The sequence below is a fragment of the Peromyscus eremicus genome, chromosome 17, assembly GCF_949786415.1.
Source record: "Peromyscus eremicus chromosome 17, PerEre_H2_v1, whole genome shotgun sequence".
NCBI classification, from domain to species: domain Eukaryota; kingdom Metazoa; phylum Chordata; class Mammalia; order Rodentia; family Cricetidae; genus Peromyscus; species Peromyscus eremicus.
Window position 1 is genome coordinate 58,782,666 of NC_081433.1, and position 13,702 is coordinate 58,796,367.

Consider the following 13,702-nt stretch of genomic DNA (forward strand, 5'->3'; position numbering starts at 1 on the left):
CCTTCCAGAAGCCCTGACCTCCTCTCCCCACAAGCACAGGGTGGCAATGTCTCGATGTCACAGGTGTCCCCACTCAGAGGATCTCTACCACAGCTACATTAAATTTATTTTTATTATTTTAAATTGTGTGTATCTGAGTGTGGACGCCCTAGGAGGCCAGAGGCGCCATCAGACATGGGTGCTGGGAACTGAACTCTGCAAGAGCAGTAAGTGCTCTTAACTGCAGAGCCATTTCCATGTGGTCCTGGCTAGCCTTAAACTCACTATGTAGTCGAGGAAAGCCTTGAACCCTGAGTGCTGGCATTACAGGTAGGCAGAGACTTCCCTTTGTGTGTGGTGGTGGGGATGGAGCCCAGGGCCTTGTGCATGCTAGGCAGACACTCTCCCCACTTGGTCCCAGCCTCGGGGCTCTACAGAAGCCTCCCACGTGCTTGGTAAGGGCTGTAGATGGGACCCAGGGCCTCCTCAGCACAGGCTGCTGGGATGGGCGGGCAGAGGCCACTTGAAGGCTTCAAGCACCCTCAGCACATGACCTACTGCTGAGCAACCACCCCATCCTTTCCTTCTTCTAAATGCAGGTCTGAAAGCAGTCTGGGATTCCTCCCCAGCACCCCCTGGGAACAGGCCTCCAGATGCGCCCTTCCCATCTCTGTCCTCTTTTGGGAAGATGCTCTGGCCAAACTCAGCACCCCCTCATAAGGCGGTCTGGCCACAAGGAACAAAGGACAGGGCGTAATGATGTCACGACAGGACACTTCATTTTGTTTAATTACGTATGTGAGTGGGTGGGTGTGTGCACATGACTTCAGAGCCTGTAGAGTCCAGAAGAGGGCGACAGATCCTCCCAGCTGATGGTCCAGTGCCTGTGGCCGTTGAGGCTGGGAACTGAACCCAGGTCCTCTGCAAGAGCAGCAAATGCTCTTAACCGCTGAGCCATCTCTCCAGCCTACGACAGGACACTTTATGACGTGCCCACCACACCTGCGTGTTATATGCAAGCTGGGTCTGGGTCCTACAGGAAGGTCTGGCCTGGCTGGGGAGCCCCCGGCTTCCCCAGGGCTCTGGCTGTAGCTGCCAGCACTGCCAGTTCCTCTGCCTGCTGGGCCTGCATCCGAGCTACCTGCTGCTCCAACTTCCGGCGTTGCTCTTCCTGCTTCCGGTGGGCTCCTCTGAAGGCCAAGACCAGGGAGCTGCAAGCAGGAGGGGAGATTCCTGGCTGAGACCGGTCTGATGCACAGGCCCGGCTGTACTAAAGGCAGGGGCTGTGGGCTTGCCCACTGCCTCTCTTAGAAGCGGGGATCCTGAGGCCCAGAGAGAGCCGGAACGCTTCTAAGACGGTTCGAGTCTCACCTGTGAGCCTTGCACAGCTCTCGGTTCAGCTCCGCGCTCTGAGCACGTCTGGTCCGGCCCTTCTGAGCCACCTGCTCCAGCTGCTGCCGCAGGGACTGCAGCTGTGCCCGCAGGTCCGCCGCCCTGCAAGGGTACAATAGACCATCCCAGCCACTGCCAACCCTCGCCCTCCCTCCCAACACACCTGCAGACAGCCACACGCTTTTGGCATCTGCTGTATACAGTGCTCTCCACCACCCTGCTCACTCACCCACCCCCAGCCAGGCCCTAGACACACACCGGGCAAGGGACGCCGACAGTTCCTGGGATAAGGTCTCAGAGTCCCACGCTCTGCCCTTCTGGCCACCAGGGAGGGCAGGAGGGCCCTAAGGGAGATGGACAGGAGAGAAGACAGGTATGTGCTGTGTTCAGCCCAGGCTGGACATCGAAGGCGCCCAGATCCCACTGAGAGCTTTGTTTGTTGGTTTTCGAAACAGGGTTTCTCTGTGTAGCTTTGGAGCCTGTCCTAGAATTCACGCTGTAGCCCAGGCTGGCCTCGAACTCACAGAGACCCGCCTGCCTCTGCCTCCCGAGAGCTGGGACTAAAGGCGTGCGCCACCAGCGACCGGCTTTTTATTAATGTCGTATGTGCATGCACAACGCCACAGTGTGCATGTGGAGGTCAGAAGACAACTTGTGGGTCCGAGTGTGAAGAATGGGGCACGTGCCACCCTCTTCATGAGGTCTGGGGGTCCCCCCTTCCTGAGGCCTGACTGGGCTTCCTCACTGGCTAAAAGCTCCCTCCACCACGGGCTGACCCCACACCCCTCTCTCCCATCCCCCTCCTCCTTCAGGGAGCTGCGAGTTACAGCTCGCCTGCCCTGGGGTTTTCCTTTCAAATTCTAATAAATTGAGCTTCTGTTAGCTCCGTTCTTACATTATTAATGAGGCTAAGAGCCCCCAAAGGGACTCTGATTCCCTAGTTCTGCTGAGGCACCCCAAGATTTCTAGTAACCCTTCTCTTAAGATTTCTAATTATTTTTGTTATTTTTTTAAAGATTTATTTACTTCCATTTTCTGTGTATGAGTGTGTGCAAGCCTACACGTGCCCACAGTCCAGAACTGGGCAATGGATGGCTATGAACACCGTGTGGGTGCTGGGAATTCAGCCCGGGTCCTGTCAAAAGCAGCCCGTGCTCTTAACCACTGAGCCATGCTCCAGCTCCATCCCACCCCACCCCCGCTCCCCTTTAATTCTTTAGTTAGATGACCTGTACCCCTGGGGATTCAACTGGGGTCCTCAGCAAGTGCCTTCACCACAACTTGTTCTTTTGGCAGGAGGGTGCTCAGAGGCGCCTCGAGGTTGGGCGGGGTACCTGGTGCTGCTGCTCCTCCTCTTGGTCCTCCTCCTCTTCGCTGCTCGGGTCCTCGCTGCTGCCTCTGCTGCTGCCGTCGCCCGCCAGGTGAGCCCGCTCCCAGCGAAGCTGCTGCAGCAGCAGCAGGTGGGCGGGGCCCTGGGCCCGCAGCGCCGCCTCCCGCAGCTCCAGCCCGCGCTTCTCCCGCCGCGCCAGCTGCAGCCGCAGCACCAGGTCCGCCAGACTGTCCTGGGGGAGGGGGGCGCGAGAGTCAGCTCCTCCGGGGGTGCCCACGGAGGCCAGGAGAACACCCCGACCACCGCCGGGAAATGACATTGTGGAAGCGTCTAGAATTTCTCAGACCTCACATCTTTTTATTTATTGTTTGAAATTTATTTTATGGCAGGCAGACAGAACCGTGCAGACCTTATCCCGGCACTTGAGGCAGAGGCAGGTGATCTCTGTGCATTCAAGCCCAGCCCGATCTACATAGTGAGTTTCCGGTAGCCAGGGCTGGAGTGATTGTGTTTGCACACGAGTGCAGTGCTGCAAGAGGGCCAGAAGAGGGCGTCAGAGGCCCCGGAGCTGGAGTTGAATGTCTGTAAGCTGCCATGTGGGTGCTGGGATCTGAACGCGGATCCTCTAAGAGAGCAGCCTGCACTCATAACCACTGAGCCGTCTCTCCAGTCCAATTCTCAGATCTTAAATTTTTGCTTATTATACATTTCTGAGACCTGGTGTCACTATGGAGCTCAGTCTAAGGGCTGGGCTGCAAAGTCCTGATCCTCCTGTCTCAGCTCCCCATGCTGGATTACAGGAGTGTACCACCACCAGGTCTGCTTCTCTTTTATAGAAAGGGTGGGGGAGCAAGAGGGTTCTCATTTGCACTAGGCAAGTGCTGTACTACTGAGCCACCCTGCCCTAAGCCCCAGGAACTCTTGCCCTGGCTGAAGCCCTGCATCTCCTGTGCAGAGGCTGTTGGGAAAGCAGCTTGCAATGGCTAATCTTGGTTGTCAACTTGATGGGATCTAAAATCACCCCAACCCTGTGGACATGCCTGAGAGGGAGTATCTAAATTAGAGTAACGGGTAGGGAGGACCCGTACCCCTGGGCTGGGGTGCTGGGCCGCATGCATCTCTCTCTGCTCCCTAAATGCAGATGTAATGTGACCAGCGGCCTCAGGCTCAGACAGTCACGACTTGATGGACTGCACCCTGGAACTGCCAGTCAAGATGGAACAAATCTTCCTTCCTGAAATTGTCCCTGTCAGGGATTTCATCAGAGCAACACAAAGATAACTTACAGAATCTTATGGAGAACCTAATCAGGAGGAGGAACTCCTATGCAGTCCGCAAAGCCTGAACTCCAACTTTCTTTCATGTAAGAAACCAGCTGCCCATCCAAGGGAAACCCTGCTTGCCTCTGATCTCCAATGACATCATCAAGGGTGTGCTGTGAGAGTGTCAGCACATTCCTACCCGAGTCGCCACCAGGTCCTGCTGCATCTGAGACTTCTCTAGCCGGGGCAGGGCTGGGCCAGGCTGTATCTCCAGAACGGCCTGCACTGTTGCTTCTGCATGAGGCATGGTGGGCCTGGGTGTGGTGGCAGGGCAGAGTGCTGGGGGGATCTTCACCAGAGCCCAGCGTTCCCGGAGACGCCGGATGTAGCCATGGAGCTGAGCAGCCAGTTCCTCTGGTGTGGGCTTGTCCACACTGCTCCCCTCTGGGCTGCAGGAGACAGGAAGCAGACCTGTGCTACACAGCTGTTGCCAAGGCACAGCCCCGAAGAGCCACCCCAGCCCTGTGCCAGCTGGGCAATCTTCCAGCAAGACAATATGGCAGGTGCGGGGGCTCGGTCCGTAGAGAGCCTGCCTAGCGTACGTGAGGCTCCATCCCTGGCACCATATAAATATCCCAACTCTCAGGAGATGGAGGCAGGAGGATCAGGAGTTCAAGGTCATTCTCAGATACATAGCAAGGTGGTGGAGCCTAGGTGGTAACTAGGCCACCAGGGGAGTTTGAATTCAATTCTGCGGTGTGTGCGCACAGCCCACACTGGACACTGAGGCTGCACTGGCAGCTGAGACTCTGCAGTGCAGGAGCTCATGGGCACTGGGATGGACAGTACCTAGAAGTGTACTGCTAACCCTGCCAGGTCCACACAGGCCTTCACCAGTGCCTCCTTCCTTTGGGCTACACCATGCCCTGGACACTCCCTGTAGCTCTGCTCCCTGTAGCTTCCTGTTGCCATGATGGATTGACACCTCTGGAGCCATAAACCAAACATTAATAATTTTTCTCTTCACTGTTTATCTTTCCCAGCTTTAGAGGTTCAAACCAGGGTCTATGCATCTATTTGAGGCAACTTGGTGCTTTGTGTAAGTGTGTATTTGGTGTCGTATGTATTTATTTGAGACAGCGTCTCACTGTGTAGCTCAGGCTGGCCTAGAATCTGCTATGTAGACCAGGCTGGCCTTGAACTCCTCAAACTCTGCCTCCTGAGTGCTGGGATCAAAGGCTTGTGTCACCATACCTGCTGTCAGGCAAACTTAACCACCTATTCTAGTCAGGCCTTGTGCCACCCACATGAACTCAGTACTGCCCTGGGCAACTACAGGGACAGGGACATTAAAACCCCAGATGCAGCAGGCTTTGGGACACGCCCCCCTCATGGACCAGCATAGCTCTTGTGCTTCCTTAGGTACCTGGGCTGAGGTGTCTCTCCATCCATAGCCGATTCTTTCTCCACCAGCAGCTTAGATGCCTCCTTCTCAGCAGCCTGCAGGTCACTCTTGGTGGCTTCAGCTCCTGAGCCAGCCATCCTCAGAGCGAGCAGCACCCCATACGCCTCCTCGCAATCCTCGCTGCGGGACAGGATCTCAGTGCTTCAACACTCAGCCCCAACCCCGTAAGAGGCAGGCAGAGCTCTGTGAGTTCAAGGCTAGCCTGGGCTACAAAGCAAGTTCCAGGCCAGCCTGGGCTACACAGTGAGACCCCATCTCAAATAAATATACAACAAACCACAAAAAGACAGCCCCCACCCGGCATACTTTATGAGTCAGAACAAGACCTCATGGTGAGACAGTGTGCCTTCTGAAGATTCCATGTCCTTCTGTACATAGGGCTATCCTGGGATGCAACCCCCCCCCAACCCCTGCCAGCCACCACCATCATTGGTATTGGGCACAGACCTGTACTGCAGGGCCAGGTGCAGGGCTGTGGCCTCAGCTTCCCTCTGGCCCAGCTGCATGCTGAGGCTCTCACAGCGGCCTTTGTAGCCCTGGAGCACAGCCAGCAGGAGGCGGTTGAAGCACTTCAACTTCTCAATGCTCCTGCCTCCAAAGGCAGGCAACAGGGAAGATGAGTGAGGCTCCAGGAGCCAGAGCCCAGTTTCCTCTCTTCCCCGTCAGGACCCAGCGGCAGGAGGCATGGTGCCCTTAAAAGCTCAGCAGCTGTGACTCAGCCACTCACCCCTGGAGCTGCCCCATCTGGTCTTCCATGAGGTGCATCTCACGGGTTGAACGCTGTGTGGAAAGGCACCCAAAGATCTGGGTGCTGGAGTCACTCCGGAGGCGTCTGAGAAGGGGGTGAGCCAAAGGGGCGTCCTGCCAGGGGACATGAATGACTTGATTTACTCATCTTCCTCCCTTTTCTTCAGGGCTGGGGATGGGAGCAGGGCTTTGGAACATGTTATGTATCTGCTGCACTGCTGAGGCACAACTGAAGTTGTGGTTTTGGTTTGGGAGTTTGTGGGTGCACACCTGTGGGATGTATGCACACATGTATGCCTGTGTGTGCCATGACACATGAATGGATGTCAGAGGACAACTGGTGGGAGCCAGTTCTGTTTCCAGGAGTTCCAGGGTTGACCCAGCTCATCAGGCTTGGCAGCAGGTACGCTTCTCAGCTGAGCCATCTCACCAATGCTTATTGTTTTATCTAGAGACGGGGTCTTGGTAAATTTATTGGTCATGATCCTTCTGTCTCAGGGCCCTAAGCAGATGGGGTGACTGTGTGGTGACTGTGGTGACTGTATGGTGACTGTGGTGACTGTGTGGTGACCATGGTGACTCTGTGGTGACTGTGGTGACTGTGTGGTGACTGTGGTGACTGTGTGGTGACTGTGGTGACTGTGATGAGAATGTGTGGTGACTGTGTGGTGACTGTGGTGACTGTGTGGTAATGGTGGTGACTGTGTGGTGACTGTGTGGTGACTGTGGTGACTGTGTGGTGACTGTGGTGACTGTGTGGTGACTGTGGTGACTGTGACTGTGGTGACTGGTGACTGTGGTGACTGTGTGGTGACTTTGGTGACTGTGTGGTGACTGTGGTGACTGTGGTGACTGTGTGGTGACTGTGTGGTGACTGTGGTGACTGTGATGAGAATGTGTGGTGACTGTGTGGTGACTGTGGTGACTGTATGGTGACTGTGGTGACTGTGTGGTGACCATGGTGACTCTGTGGTGACTGTGGTGACTGTGTGGTGACTGTGGTGACTGTGTGGTGACTGTGGTGACTGTGATGAGAATGTGTGGTGACTGTGTGGTGACTGTGGTGACTGTGTGGTAATGGTGGTGACTGTGTGGTGACTGTGTGGTGACTGTGGTGACTGTGTGGTGACTGTGGTGACTGTGTGGTGACTGTGGTGACTGTGACTGTGGTGACTGGTGACTGTGGTGACTGTGTGGTGACTTTGGTGACTGTGTGGTGACTGTGGTGACTGTGGTGACTGTGTGGTGACTGTGTGGTGACTGTGGTGACTGTGATGAGAATGTGTGGTGACTGTGTGGTGACTGTGGTGACTGTGGTGACTGTGTGGTGACTGTGTGGTGACTGTGGTGACTGTGTGGTGACTGTGGTGACTGTGGTGACTGTGTGGTGACTGTGACTGTGGTGTCTGTGGTGACTGTGGTGACTGTGGTGACTGTGTGGTGACTGTGGTGTCTGTGGTGACTGTGTGGTGACTGTGGTGACTGTGGTGTCTGTGGTGACTGTGGTGCCTGTGGTGACTGTGGTGACTGTGGTGCCTGTGGTGACTGTGGTGACTGTGTGGTGACTGTGTGGTGACTGTGGTGACTGTGACTGTGGTGACTGTGGTGACTGTGGTGACGACTGTGTGGTGACTTTGGTGACTGTGTGGTGACTGCGTGGTGACTGTGGTGACTGTGGTGACTGTGTGGTGACTGTGTGGTGACTGTGGTGACTGTGGTGACTGTGGTGACTGTGACTGTGGTGTCTGTGGTGACTGTGGTGACTGTGACTGTGGTGACTGTGGTGACTGTGTGGTGACTGTGGTGACTGTGGTGACTGTGTGGTGACTGTGTGGTGACTGTGGTGACTGTGTGGTGACTGTGGTGACTGTGTGGTGACTGTGGTGACTGTGGTGACTGTGGTGACTGTGGTGACTGTGTGGTGACTGTGGTGACTGTGACTGTGGTGACTGTGTGGTGACTGTGTGGTGACTGTGGTGACTGTGTGGTGACTGTGGTGACTGTGGTGACTATGGTGACTGTGTGGTGACTGTGGTGACTGTGGTGACTGTGTGGTGACTGTGTGGTGACTGTGGTGACTGTGGTGACTGTGTGGTGACTGTGTGGTGACTGTAGTGACTGTGGTAACTGTGGTGACTGTGACTGTGGTGACTGTGTGGTGACTGTGGTGACTGTGGTGTCTGTGGTGACTGTGGTGACTGTGACTGTGGTGACTGTGTGGTGACTGTGGTGACTGTGGTGTCTGTGGTGACTGTGGTGACTGTGACTGTGGTGACTGTGTGGTGACTGTGGTGACTGTGGTGACTGTGGTGACTGTGGTGACTGTGGTGACTGTGTGGTGACTGTGGTAACTGTAACAGCAGTCTGCACTCCTAACCAATGTGCCGCGTCTCCATGCCCTGTTGAGGTTTTCAGACACTGTGTGTTGTGTATCATTTCCTCTGAGATAGGAACTTCCACCCTGCAGGAAGCTCCTTAGACAGGAAGGTAAACAACTCAACAGCCTCAGGAAGTCCCTGAAACTGAGCAGATTCACTAGGCTCCTCCCTGCCTGAGGACACAGGACTAAGCTGCAAAGACTGGAGACCAGGCAGCTGCTGGCAGAGGTTCAGACCAGGGTCACTTGGATGGGACACTCTCCAGCCTACAGGCTGTGCAGTGTGCTCCAGGCTCCCAGCTCTGTGAGCTGTCACCCATGCCGGGGTGGGCTTTGGTGATGCAGCTGTCTGAGTCATTTCTGCTCCTGTAAGAACCCCTCACCCCATTCCTGTAAGTAACCCCAATAAGTTCAGGGGTTCACCAAGTTGGACTTGGCGGTGTCTGTACTTGGCTGTGTCCTGGGCTCCCTCTCCAGGGTGAGTTGATGTGTACTGTGTCTCCCCAGGAAAAGTTTTGTCGAACAACACTTGGGGATCCTGTGATGCACAGATTGAAGCTTACCCCATACTGGAAAGGCAGAGGACACTAGGACCCGGGCTCCAAAGGCTTACCTGAGGTGCCCAGGGCTCCCCTTCTGCCTCAGAACTGCTGGAGTTGCTGTTTGTACGTCCTGCTCTGAGGAGCGGGGCAGACGGGGAGGCCTCCAGCCGCATTAGGGAATCCTCCAGTTCCCGCACCTGCCGGTGATGGGGGATCAGGCTGTGGCTTCACATAATACAGACAGTTCTGTCAGCAGCAGGAACCCAACCAAACCCTGTCCATGTGACCTGGGACAGGTCCTTGGCAGCCACTCACCTGGGGATCGCAGCTACTAGCAGTGGGGTGGGGAAGGTGGGACAGTCCCACTTTTTTTGGATTTATTTATTTTTATCATTTCGTGTGCATTGGTGTTTTGCCGGCATGTATGTCTGTGTTGAGTCGCTGGGAACTGGAGTTACAGGCAGTTGTGAACTGCCCTGTGGGTGCTGGGAACTGAACGTGGGTCCTCTGGAAGAGCAGCCAGTGCTCTTAACCTCTGAGCCAGCTCTCCACCCCCCTGACTTTTTTCCTTTCTAAATTTTCTTAGGAGACTCAGTGTTTCCCTGAGTCGTCTGGATCTCCCCAACTCAAGCCATCCTCCTGTCTCAGCTTTCCACGTAGCTGGGATTTCAAGTGTGCACCACCACACTCAGAGAGGAGAATTTCACTTTTATGTTGGTGAGAGGAGTCTCTGCAAGCTGAGTGCCGAGCCCCGCCCCCAGCGCTGGAGGACTCTAGGTTGGGCTTTGTGTGCCCTGCCCACCTCCTCTGTTTTTACTTCTGTTTTGAGACAATGTTTGCCTATCTTGTCCAAGCTAGTGTTAAACAGCTGCCTCAGACTCTGGAGCTCTTAGTATCACAGGCTTGTCCCACCACGCCTGGGTTTGACATCACCCATAATCTGCCCGTTTCTGGTCACCTCCACCACGCACTCTGCGCCTGGACCACTGCTGTCCCCACCCCCCACCCCCCCCACCAGGGTCGAGGTCCACTGCCAGACTGTTCCTCTCACGGTCAGCAGATGGTGCAAGGGAGCACCGGCAGCAGGTCCAGTCCACCTCAGAACCCAGAACCCTCCGCGGCCCCACCACACACACAGCTCAGTTCTAAGTCCTGCTCAGCCCTCCACATCCTGCACACGGTGGTGGTGCCTCACTTGCCTTCATCTCCCCCAACTCTACGCCAGCCACAGTGATCTCCGGGTGTGCGTCACTCTGACATCAGCTAGAGTCATTTGGGAAGGGGAAATCACAGTTGAGGAAATGCTTCCCCCAGATGGAGCTGTGGACATTTTCTTGATGGATGACCGAGGGGGGAGAACCTAGCTCACTGTGGGGGGTGCATCCCTGGGCAGGAGGTCCTGGGTTCCATAAGAAAGCAGGCTGAGCAAGCCAGTAAGCAGCACCCTCCATGGACTCTGTATCAGCTCCTGCTTCCAGGTTCCTGGCGTGGATTCCCACCCCGGCTTCCCTCAGTGATGGAGTACGGCCTGAGAGTTTTAAGATGAAAAAATCTCTTCCTCCCCAACTGCTTTTAGTTGTGGTGTTTTATCACAGCAATAGAAACCCTAAGACAGGATTATTTTGTGTGTGTGTGTGTGTGTGTAGTGCCCAGGGCCTCACACACTCTAGGCAAGGCCTCTACCACTGAGGTACTCTGAACCTTTAAAAAAACAAACCCGGGGTGGGGTGGGGGTTGGGGATTTAGCTCAGTGGTAGAGCGCTTGCCTAGCAAACGCAAGGCCCTGGGTTCAGTCTTCAGCTCTGAAAAAAAAAAAAAAAAAAAATGGAAAAAAAATTGACACAGGGTCTGCTACCCAGGCTGGCCTTGAACTCAGTCTACAGCGGAGAATGACCTTAGTCTTGGCCGAGCGCCCTCTGACTTGAGATTGTCTCTCCTCAGCTTCTGGAGTGCCAAGATCATGGGGTGCTCCCTGCCTGGCTTCCTTCTGACCTTCAATCTGGGCCTCGATCCCCTCTTTCACTGTCTTCCTTGGTCACTTCTCCGGCACATCTATCTGTCCCTGCTCTCTATGGGTTTGTTGAATGAATACATGAATGTATGCTCCCGAGGCACGATCGGCCCCCTGCCCAGTCACCCGCTCACCTGTCTCTGCAGAGTCTCCTTCTCTGCCTGGGCATCCTGCAGGGATGCATGAGTGCAAGCCAACTCATCTTCCCTGCTGCCCAGGGCTAGCCGCAGCCAGGCATTCCTCTCTATGAGCCCAGCTGCCTCCTGCTGTCCAGGCCCGGCTTCTTCCTGATCACCAAAGGACCCTGGTGGCCCCTGGTCTCTGTCTTCTCCTTCCACCGGCCTTGGAAAGCTTAGGGAGCGGTGGCGCCAGGCTGCCACAGTGGCCTCAAGGGAGCTCAGCCTGCTCTCCAGGGTCTCAAACACACTGGGAACTGATGTCTCAGGAGGGCTACTATCCAGGGGGGCTGCCGGTGGGGTCTGGTGGCCTTCCGCCTCAGGCTGACACCGTTCTTCTGGCTTCAAGACTAGGGCCCCATAAAATCCCACACCACAATCATCCTCAGGCCTGTGAAGACAACCCAAGAGCCCCAGCCACCTGAGGCTTAGCAGGGGCTTCGGGCCTAGACCTCAAGGTCCCTGGGAAGGGTAAGCAGGCAGGGAGCTTCGTGGAAGAGGAGGAAGAGAAGGAAGAAGATGGAGGAGGGCAGAAGAGGCAATGGGAAGCTAAGGCAGAAGTGTGTGTGTGTGTGTGTGTGTGTGTGTGTGTGTGTGTGTGTGTGTGTGTACAGCTTTGTGAGGGGCACCTGCTGGAATAGGAAGTTTGCACTAAATCTGTCCTACCGGTTCCCTGGACTCTGCAGATTAGGACCAAGGTGTTCCTGAAGCAGCCCAGGTTTGGCCTCGAAGCTCCCATTGGTGGCCTCCACCTCCTCTGAACTCTCAGCCACAGGATCCAGCTCCCCCTGCAAATGACCCGTCCGGCAGGCTCTCAGCCACCAGGTCCAGGTGCCCCTGAGAATGACTGACCTCTCTCCCCCCACTGCAGGTTCCGAGCCAAGGAGGCCTGGGCTCCAGGATCCATGGAGCTGGGAACTGGGTGCGGCAGGAAGAGGGGCAACTTACGGGCGGAGGATGCCTCCCTCGACGGCTTCGGGGCCGTGTGGCCCGGGCACTCATTACCTCTTTCACCCCCTGATTACAGACGGCTCTCAGATCTTCCCTTTGTTGCCCTGGGTCCTTAGGTTTTTTCCGAAGCAGGAGTTTTGGGTCAACTGTGTTGATTGAACACATTTGAATATTTGATTACCTCTACCGATGGCGCCCCTACTTGTCCATTTGCCCCAACCTCTCGCCCCCTTCTCTACCTGGCAATCCTCTTCTCTCAGCTGCCTGAATGCATTCTCTTATCTGAGTTCCCTCTTTCCGCTATGAAGGCGTGGGATAGGGACCCCAAGAATCCTCTTTCCTCCCACGACTCTCCTAGCACCAAACTCCCTCTCCCTGGGTGGGGTGGGGGGTTCCGGCCCTCTGCTCTGCTCCAGAGCACCTTGGGAAAGGCCTGAGCTCGCTCCTGGGCGCATCTCAGGTCACCCTGGCCATTGGCCGCTGAGGCTGCGCTGGCCAAGGCTGGCCTGGGAGGAGCTGAGAAACAGGAAGCCCCCTGCCCTGGTCACATGGACAGTTATTGTCTCGTTTCCTTCTCCAGGATGTAGGCTTCCTCCAAAACGGGGGGGCAGGATGGAGGACCTGGACCCTTGTCCCACTCCAAGATATCAGCCCCACCACCCCCATCCCAGCCCAAACCTGTATGTAGTCTCTCCATTTCCATTTCAGGTTTTCTCAGTGTCCCCGTGTTCACCAGGGCTCACTCCACTGTAAGGACTTTTTTTTTTTTCTTTTTTCTTTTTATTTTTGTGTGTTTCTAAAACAAAAACAAAAAACCTGTAGGAGTGGGCTCCAGCATTGGAATAAAATTTTTCTTTCCGTTACTTGCTTTATTTATTTGTGTCTGTGGGTGGGTAAGCCACATGCGCTTGTGGGAATCGGTTCTCTCTTTCCACCATACAGGACTCTGGGATCGAGCTCAGGTCTTCAGGCTTGGTGGTTCCTGCACCCGTTCACCAGCAATGTTTCTCTTCAATGAGACTGACTGCTGTTCAAGTGGAGCACTGCTTGTCGGCGTCAGAAGGCTCCCATGGGACAATGAGCCTTGTCCACAGTGTGTCTGCTGGCTTCTCTTTTTACTTTTTCTTTCCATTTTGGTTTTTAGAAGGGTCTCCTATAGCCCAGGCTAGCCTAAACACGTGATCTTCGTCTTCTGACCTCTGGATGACAGGTGTGCACCACCAGTCCGCATTGCGATAGTATTGGATGAATGACAACATATGTAAAATAAGGAGCAGAAATAATAACTGAGCCTGTCTACCCCGTCAATCATCAATAAGCCCCGCCCAGGCCGATCTCCTCCATCACAGCAGAAGCCTTGACAACTGTAGTCTGCTTAAGCTAGGGCTACAAGCTCCGCCCAATCGTGCTTCAGTCAACATCGGGTCACACTCATTCCCTATACTACTCCAGTTCAGCCCTACTCCTGCC

At 55.2% G+C, this 13,702-nt stretch overlaps 1 protein-coding gene and 1 long non-coding RNA gene across 2 annotated transcripts; one reads left to right on the plus strand and one right to left on the minus strand.

Annotated features, from left to right (window-relative positions):
• Positions 1 to 736: 736 nt before the first annotated feature.
• Ushbp1 (USH1 protein network component harmonin binding protein 1) lies at positions 737 to 12,697 on the minus strand. The gene is made up of 13 exons (XM_059244740.1): positions 12,472 to 12,697; positions 12,230 to 12,378; positions 11,948 to 12,069; positions 11,240 to 11,672; positions 9,166 to 9,291; positions 6,156 to 6,289; positions 5,876 to 6,016; positions 5,390 to 5,548; positions 4,163 to 4,412; positions 2,706 to 2,933; positions 1,630 to 1,715; positions 1,351 to 1,473; positions 737 to 1,190 (listed from the first exon to the last, which is right to left on the minus strand). The coding sequence occupies exons 2-13, from the start codon at positions 12,281 to 12,283 to the stop codon at positions 1,013 to 1,015; spliced, it is 2,034 nt and encodes a 677-aa protein (XP_059100723.1). The 5' UTR covers positions 12,284 to 12,378; positions 12,472 to 12,697; the 3' UTR covers positions 737 to 1,012.
• LOC131894471 (uncharacterized) lies at positions 2,802 to 4,979 on the plus strand. Its single transcript, XR_009374921.1, has 2 exons — positions 2,802 to 3,176; positions 3,843 to 4,979. It is a non-coding gene; the product is annotated as an uncharacterized LOC131894471 (long non-coding RNA).
• Positions 12,698 to 13,702: the final 1,005 nt, after the last annotated feature.

Excerpts from the sequence above, each read along its gene's own strand:
- Ushbp1 (XM_059244740.1), bottom strand. The coding sequence starts at position 12,283 with ATGAGTGCCCGGGCCACACGGCCCCGAAGCCGTCGAGGGAGGCATCCT. Across the intron at positions 5,549-5,875 it reads CACCTGGCCCTGCAGTACAG|CGAGGATTGCGAGGAGGCGT; the intron begins GTCTGTGCCCAA and ends CCTGTCCCGCAG. Across the intron at positions 4,413-5,389 it reads GGAGAGACACCTCAGCCCAG|CCCAGAGGGGAGCAGTGTGG; the intron begins GTACCTAAGGAA and ends TGTCTCCTGCAG.